At 39.9% G+C, this 8699-nt stretch overlaps 1 protein-coding gene across 9 annotated transcripts in view; it reads right to left on the reverse strand.

Annotated features, from left to right (window-relative positions):
* The window catches only part of huwe1 (HECT, UBA and WWE domain containing E3 ubiquitin protein ligase 1), a 49019-nt gene extending 40787 nt beyond the window's left edge, over nt 1-8232 (reverse strand). For 6 of the 9 annotated variants that reach the window (XM_084428742.1, XM_084428744.1, XM_084428739.1 and 3 more), the window contains exons 1-15: nt 8160-8232; nt 5223-5273; nt 3819-3888; nt 3628-3726; nt 3342-3548; nt 3091-3243; nt 2654-2716; nt 1905-1982; nt 1701-1748; nt 1409-1577; nt 1179-1279; nt 914-1076; nt 694-821; nt 453-593; nt 251-356 (exon numbers count right to left, since the gene is read on the reverse strand). In XM_084428742.1, the coding sequence (XP_084284868.1) occupies nt 251-356; nt 453-593; nt 694-821; nt 914-1076; nt 1179-1279; nt 1409-1577; nt 1701-1748; nt 1905-1982; nt 2654-2716; nt 3091-3243; nt 3342-3548; nt 3628-3726; nt 3819-3863 (1501 nt within the window). In that variant the 5' untranslated portion in view covers nt 3864-3888; nt 5223-5273; nt 8160-8232. Of the gene's footprint in view, nt 1-250; nt 357-452; nt 594-693; nt 822-913; nt 1077-1178; nt 1280-1408; nt 1578-1700; nt 1749-1904; nt 1983-2653; nt 2717-3090; nt 3244-3341; nt 3549-3627; nt 3727-3818; nt 3889-5222; nt 5274-6681; nt 6781-8159 lie in introns of those variants that run through there. The other 3 variants (XM_084428740.1, XM_084428741.1, XM_084428738.1) reach the window with 3 other exon arrangements.
* Nucleotides 8233-8699: the final 467 nt, after the last annotated feature.

The following is an 8699-nucleotide window of genomic DNA, read 5'->3' on the forward strand; positions in this document are numbered from 1 at the left end:
TGGATATCTGGTAATGTATTCTGGGTTCTACAGAAGAAAAATCAGTCATGCAAGTTTAAAATGACATAATAGTGAGAAAAAGTGAAATATTTTATTTCTTAAAGGGTGAATATATTACACCACAAAAATTTGTCATTACAAAACCCCAGTGTGGAGATGAGAGAGTTTGTGTATACTATACACAGATTTGAATGAGGATAAACTAAATATAGTGCCACTGCCACATGTAGTAAACAGTGATGGTACTAACTGTCCATATCTGTGTCCATGTCCTCGGTCTCAGTAGCTGTGCTGGGCCTCTGGATCTTTGGTTTGATTACAAAAGGGCACTCTTTCCTGGAGAGGTCAACCTCATGCTGCACAGAGAAACAATGGGGTCACATTCCGTCAACAAAAGGGCAGAGGGTAAAAAGCCGAATATTTTACGCAGGAACAAGGGCGGCTTTCAATACCTCCAGTCTGGAGATAAAGATTGAAAGGCCGCCATGAGACTGAAAAGCAGCCATGTCCAGATTGGTGATGAGATCCACAACTCTCACTGCCCGCGTCACAAAGGTAATCTGGTCCTGCTCGTCCCCAAGGAACTTGATCACCTGATGCAGAAGTGGCATAGATCACAATACACCCTCACATAACACCTTATTAAATGCTACAAAATTGAGGAAGCTGGAGAGGAAGCAGCAAAGCACCAACCTTTAGCAACGCCTCCATCATACCACAAGATACCAAGGCCTCTCCGCCTGCATCATAACTAGCCAGGTGGTAGAGGAAGGAGAAGAGGGCTGTGGCAAATTGGTGGGGGTATGGCTCCATCAGTGGGTCTGAAACCCCCAGCAAAAATAAGAACAGTAAGTCACCAAACCAAAAACCCAAGAAAAAGCTGAAGTAAAGAAATCAGCTAAAATCTCCTCACCGATCATGGCCTGTATGCAGTTGCGGACAAGCACAGGCAGAAATCCATGGTAGGAAGCTGTTCCTGTGCAGTCGATAATGTTGGAGAGTTTGGGGGTGCGCTCCAGGTGGACTATGGATGTCAACGTGCGCAAAGAGGCGGCCTTAATGTCCTGCAACAATAACTTTTTTGAGGGTTCATCAATAAAATTTAATTCTTGGCAATCACTCTAAACAGTGCAACAATTATTTATACTGTATAGTGAATATTAATAATTGCTACCCACCACCAGCTGTTTGTCTGTGATCTGAAGTACATCCACTAGCTCCTCTATAAGCCCATTGTAGAGTATGCTATTGGCTGACTCCTGGAGGGCATTGGAGTACACTGCACACAAAAAACAAAAAAAACTCTTACATATGATCAACCTCACCAGACAGAAAGCAAGAGCCTAGTGCCGTTTGATGAATATAAATACCTGTACTTATTTTGGTCGGTACCAGAGAGGTCACTTACCGAGTATAGAGATGGCATGCAGCCTGGCTTGCACGGCCTGCAGTCTTCTCTTGTGGTTGGAGAAGCCGTGAGCCAGGCGAATGTGTGTGAAAAGCAATATTTGTTTGTCTTTAGGGATGTTGTACATAGCCGTCAGAGACTCCATGATCTCTGAGGGGCTCTCGGAAATCTGAGGGCGCACCGGGGAAAAGCAGAAATTAAATTCAAGTGCAATCAATAGCTATTAAAGGTCTACGCACTTCCATTAACTGTTCCATAAGGATGGCAAATGAAAACAACTATGGGAACTCACCTTATCAAGTTGTTCAATATGAATGTAGTGTAGCGTATTACTGCTCGACTGTTAAGAGGGGAAAAAGATAAAACAAAGGTTAAAAGGTTCTACAAACAAAACAGGACAAAAAGAAATGAACTGTTTTCCCTAACAAAAAAGAAACAAAAAAAACAGTGTTGAATGAGTATGGCAAAATAAAGGGAATCATGACTCCATGCATACCTTTTTCTCCACTTTGGCCTCAGAGCTGGGTTCTGCATAAAACTCAAAGTGCAATGTGGTGGCACTCGGTGGATATTTCTGCATAAAGCAAATATAGAAAAATATATTTCAGAAAAAAACAAACACTTGGAAATTGCATGACTAAAGGTCCGTTCACACCAAGAACAATAACTATAAAGATCACTGTCTATTACAATAACTACATTTGTTGATTAACTATATTAGCGGACTATATCGTTCTGTTTATTGTAAGAGCGCACTGCAGTTATGTTGTCTGCCATTTTAAATGCTTAAGCTCTTTTAGAGCAGGATGGATTCTGATTGGCTGTCAATGTTTTTATAGTTAATCAGCTTGAAAAAAAATCGTTCTAAAAGTGATTGTTTATCTATGCCATTATCATTATTGTTGTGGTGAGGATTCTTTTATAATTAGAACGATTTTTAGAACATTACACAATTACCGTTATCCTCCTTGGTGTGAACGCTTAAGTAAGTTAAGTTTACAGGGCATAAAAATGTACATGGTTAGTGGAAGTAGGATTTAGTAACAACACTACACTGGTTAAAGGGTTCATCAACTGGCCCTAAATGTTCTCACCGTAGCCCTGGGTTACTGGGCTATCCTTATTACTTAGCCATAACTTTATATCAATGGTGTGCACATACAACTCAAATCGCTAAAACTAAAGCATAGGTTTTTCCACTTTTCAAAAAGACATTATAATATGTAATAGAGCACAATAACATACCGACAACGCCAGATCTCTGCAACACTCTGCAAGACCAAAACCATTCTCCTTACCACCCCAGCTCTACGACAGGGGAAATAAAAGAGTCAGGAAAAGGTGTAGGATGAAAGAAAACACGCATCAACTTTCAAATGTCTGAACAAACCATGAAAGCATCTGTCTGTACAGAACCAGGTCAGCATGTTGCTTTAGTTAGAACCAATACAAAACAAATGAACTCATTTCAAAAGGATAGAAAAAAATTCACACTAGCATCAAACACAATTCATAGAATAAACTTTTAAAAATGACAAGTGTTTTTAAAACACTGCATGCTGCCGCTGCAAATTTCAAAGGCCGTTGATTTGCAGATGCTTCCTGACACTGCATTTCAATCTTCTTGATTTCAGCAATGAAAACTGAGAAAAATATGATGACTAAAAGTAGAGCTTTCATACCTCGGCCAGATGTTGCAGACGGGCAAGCAGTGGGCTCCTCTTGTCTGAGCCAAGTCTGGTGATGTAGTTGGAACGTTTGCTGAACACATACAGGAGATTCAGCACAGACAGAACCACCTGCATGTCACATGATGCTAGAAGGGTGGTCAAGTGCTACAGACAAAAAGAAAAAAGAAAACACTCAAAATCGACTTGTGATGAACAAGTTAAGGCTAAAAGAAGCAGGTTTTGTTGGTCAGGGGTTGTGGTACCTCTATAGAGCTGTACAGGTGTCTTGAAAAACTGTATTCGATTAACAACGCGGTGAAGTTGAGCACTGCCAGCAATAAAGCTTTTAGCTGCCCATTCTCTGGCCGGTCACACACCAACAACCACGCCATGGTCTCCACCGTCTGCCCTGCATCACAGAGGATGCCATCGAAACGGTCCAGCAGGTCCACCCAATGATACAACTCACACTGTGAAGAGAAACAGGTCGTCATTAGAGATCTGGACATGCATATTAAACACTATGATGGTACATGTGCTAATGTATACCTTGCCAATGTTCCAGGTCTTGATTTGCTGCAGTTCCAGCAACAGCTGTTCATCGCTGCATCCTTTCAGCTTCTCTATGAGAGTCCTGCAGTCGGCAGGCTGGAGGAGGAACGCAAGAACATGTCAACAATGAGGAAATGCGCACACACAACCTCAAATACTCCAAATGCACAGAAATCCTGCATACTGACCGCTTCAGTGGGGGTTTTCTTCAATTTACTTCTGTCAACCTTCATGGTCACTAATTTCTACACTCGGTTCCTACAAAAAAGCACATCAAATCATGAGGGAGGAAAATAAAAAAGCTCAATCAAATGTTGATTATTAAGTGAATAATGCTTATCAACATGATGCCACTGCATGACATTCAATAATAGCACTGCCAAAGTATGAAAAAAAAAAAAGGACTATAGGGCTTTTCCCACTTGACCTTAACCCAGGGTTAAAAATGAATACTGGGTATTCATAAATTGAAGTTTCACACTGTACATTCCTAAACCCTGGAATAATGTCCTTAATCCTTATCTTCAGTGTCAGTGTCAATGATTGGATGAAAGCAGCACATGACTTGTGTATATAAAGCCTCTAGCATTGTGCATCCTCATATTATACCAAAGTCCCTTTAAGGCAAGTTATTTCACTTTGCGACCAATACCGGCCATGTTTGAAACGCCTTATGGGCAGCTGTTTCAGTCATGCAAGTACATCTATCTCTTTGAATGGGGAAACATCAAATTCTCCAAAGCTGTTCACTAAGCTTACGAATGAAATCTGACAACAACTGTCTCATAAATGTTCTTTCTTATGCGCAAATAGCATCAAAAAAGCTTGTTTTTCAGGCCAAAGCACATATTCAGTCCTACGTGCTGAATAATAACTACGTGCTGTGTTCTAATAACTCAGAACACTGACTGTTTCAATAGCATCTGATGCTTCTAATGGCAGCTGCTGTAACTTTACCAATCAGTGATTGTTTTGTTTTTTTTATATAGAAGGCAAGACTATTCCGCCATATTGTGCGTTGTACTTTCTCCCGTTAATAAGTAAAATGAGTACACTGTCTTTGCATTTCTAAAGTCTTTGTATTATATATTGCCGACTACACTATCAAGTTTTTCCTGAATGGACCTTTCAGACTATAAATGTAAAAATAATGCACTCTTCTTTACGCCAATTGACGTATTTTCTGTCAAACTACAACACGCAGTGTTTCTGTGACTGTCTCTAAAGCATGTGAATATGAGGCACGCAACTAGGTGTCTGTTGCCTAGCTTCTAGCTGTAACATTCCAACACTGCATCATTTCACACTGTACAAGTTTAGCAATGTAATGTAGGGTTAACACCCAAAACCGGGTAAGTGTGAAATGTTTCTTTACCTGGGGGTTAAAAAGTGGTTTATAATGACAACAACTCAGGGTTAAGTGCAGTATGAAAAGTACGAGGTGTATTTTTGAGTCATTCAAGAACAATTACATATTCATAAATAATCAGATCCAAATGTAGGATTAAGTGCCAAAATAGCAATGTAAACATTCATCCAAATTATGTTCAAGCAGATAACCCTTCAAATTCAGAAAATGTAAAAGAACTCACGGTATATGATTTGGCAATTCCAACTTAACGGCATTTTTCATGTGCAAAAACCTAAAGTAAAAGACAGAAAGATGAAAGTGAAACAGTTCCTAGGAACGAACATAAGAATGTTTGTGATCTTGCTGCCGAATGCACAATAAAGGCACGCAAAACCTCTACGTATATCAAAAATAATTATTCTACATGGTTAAAAACAGTCCTATACTAATTAGCTGTAGAATAAAAACTAAATCAGGGCTGGCAGAAAGTTAACAAAAGAGAGTTTGTGAGAGAAAGTGAGAACAAGCCAAGGGAAAAAAGCAACCCACATTGGTTCAGATTTAGGGCATAGATTCTGGGCACAGACAATCTCTAGCATCTTACAAACATGCCCTTAATGAATTCAACTATTCTATTTGCTCCTGAAACAAAAGGCTGTCAATGTAGCGTTTTTTAGTAACTTGTGCACTCCTACTGAGAAACAAAACTGATTTAGGACCTTGAACCCGGCCAAAGAGAAGCAGTGGCCTGTGATCAAGGAACCTGACATGGAAAAATAAGCCAACACATTACACAAAACTTTCAACGTTACCAAGCTATGCTATTTAAACGTAAATGTAATTACTATAGAAACACACTAATTTAGTTCTTGTCAGAGAACCAAATGGTGTTGTAGTCGTGTGAGCGAGCACCACAGCAGCTAAGTTACCTTACAGTAGTTTCCGAATACATCAAATTACAATGACATTACTGACCGGAGCCCATAAACGAAAGTACAACACCGTAAACAAACAAATTGTAAGAACAAGTGAAAGTAACACAGCCACTGTGGAAATAAAACAACAACCCGACATATTTCTTCACTAACTAGGCTATTTCTAACGAAAACAAGCCAGCAAACGGAGACCAGTTTGAGGAAAAGGGCAGCTAACATGCTATCTAGTTTTTCCTTGCTAACAAGCTAGCTGCTAACGTTACCTCAGTCAGCAAGCTAAGTTTTGCGGATAAACGTGATCACGTCATTCTTATTTAATGGCGCAGATAAAACACGATCATCGCCGGTTTTTGAATAAACGGTAACAAAATTACCGGACGCGAACTGAAAGGAAATTTGACCGTTAGCCGCTCGCGCGACATCTTTGATTCCGAGCTCGCGAGCTACAGAGCTCAAAGCGGCACATAATTCCCCTCAACATGTCAACACAAACCCGCAATCTTCAACGCACTCTTAAAATCTTTACCATAGCCAATCTTTTCCACCAAACATTTGCCAAACCCTCCATATAAGGCTCGAGTGTGGCGGAATACGTCAGGAGCGAAGCTACGTTACACAGGTCAATATGTTTCCTCCGGGCTGCACACATGCTCTGGTCTAATCTAGAGCCCGGCTCAGCCTGGCCTGCTCCGGCAAACCCGCTCACTCCCCTCAAATATCCAGCTCACAAAAACAGCGTCTGTCACAGCGCTTCCACAGCCGTACCGTAGCGTATATTGTCAGACATTTTCAGCAAGCGCTTCGTCTCGATGAACTGTGGCCGGTGAAGCGCGCGCGGTGTTGGCGGCGGATGAGATGCTCGTGCATGAGCTGGTGTGGTTGGTTAGCTGAGAAACGCAGAATATCTCGCTGAATCATTCCCACTCGGGCCTACCATAACACTGACTTCCAGTGGACGGCTCAATTTCTCACTTTTTACTGCTGCACTTGTGCGTAGCTGCATTTGTGGCGAACGTAGCGTGTCACACATGATATCGAAGTCTACTTTATCAGGTTAAAACACATTTATCTGAAATAATACCTAGGAGCTATAGATATTGAAGGTTTAAGTTCAGATACAATTGGAATGCATTTATCAGCCAAAAAACAAAAGTTGATGCATTTTGCAATCATTTAAGCAGTCTGGAAATATTTTTGTTAATGCACGACATTAAAAGATAATGAACCATGTCAAGATATTATATAAAATATAGATTTCCCAAATATGGATTTTATTGATTCTAATATTGATTAACTTAACTAGCTGGAAAAGAAATGTATTACACTCATAGTATGATTAGAATTAGATTTTAATCATTTTCTCATTCACTGAACACAGTTGCCATACTCTGTTTACTGTAGTTTGATGTTTTTCATTTCTTCATTCCAGTCATCAGCATCAGTTTAGATAATATTAAAACAAAACCGGGGAGTAACTGTTAGGGGGGTGGAGTCACTTTACAACATCAGTCAGGGTCAGTTTGGTTATACTGACCCATATTATCCATCAGCTGTAATCTCAATAGTAGATCATATAAGACAGATGTCTGGGGGATATAAACAGTGAATTCTTCTGAAGGAAAATTGTATATTATAATCTGGGACCACATAACTTAAACCCAAAATCGCGAAATGTAACCCCCTAAAGGCCATACCAGAGGAATTTAGGTGTCAAGACTGTTGCTGGACTTGACGACTCAGCAAATTAATGGGTATGAACATCCATATACAGAGAACACGATGTTTTGAAGCCTTGAAGATTGAAATGCAGAAATCCTACAAAAATATTTAATTGTTCATCTCATTTATCACATAAGCACACGCTATCACATACGCATGCTCTTTTCGTCGTGATCCACTGATAGACTCATATATGACATTACTCGCCAATTTCACATCATTTACACTCACGCACGAGTATCATATTTAATTTTAGAGATTCTTCCTACAGTGTAAACAGATTTCAGTCAATCTATGCGCGCGCACATCGCGCGAGCATTCAACACCACAATGCTAGTCCGACCGCAAATTAAAAATGGCGGTTTATATTAGCAAAGTGTCCGGTCTTTGCAACAAAAACACTAATTTTAATGACAGTATACACGTACAGTTCGCAAGCAAACCCGTCGGTTACTCTTAACGGTCATGTAGAGTCAACCACAGACGTCTCCACCAAACAGACAAAGACTTATTTAAGCTCTTACCTCGATTGCGCCTCAACATAACTTCTCCATCTTACAGCAGCGAGTGGGGATGTAAATCTCGCGATATTTCAGTTGGCTTCCTCTGCTCCAATAGTAGCCTTCTGTAGACACACAGACCAGCCCCTTCAGTGATCTGCTCCTAGACAGAACGATACAAAATATGATCAGTATTCAGTATAATTAAATATATGTATGTATAATAATACTTTGTTGGTCGTACACGGCTCCCTTTGTGCTCCTCTTGACACTTTAGGTACCCAAAAATGCACTGTCCAAGAAGGAAAACAGATGCAACAAAAAAAGATACAATAATGCAAGTGATTAAATTGGCAATAAGGTGTGTTTGCCTATTCTTGTCATTTCTATACCCTTAAACCCAAATGGCAAAAGTATTTGCCACCATAGTCTAAAAATCTTCTTAAAACGATCTTGCATTTGTATTAGAGCTAGCCTATATATCTACATTTTTATAACTCTCCATTGTCAAAGTTGATTTTGGATCCCAACAGATATATCAGTGAATGCATTCAATCTTGTATT

This window comes from Rutilus rutilus (assembly GCF_951802725.1).
Source record: "Rutilus rutilus genome assembly, chromosome: 13".
Classification (NCBI taxonomy): domain Eukaryota; kingdom Metazoa; phylum Chordata; class Actinopteri; order Cypriniformes; family Leuciscidae; genus Rutilus; species Rutilus rutilus.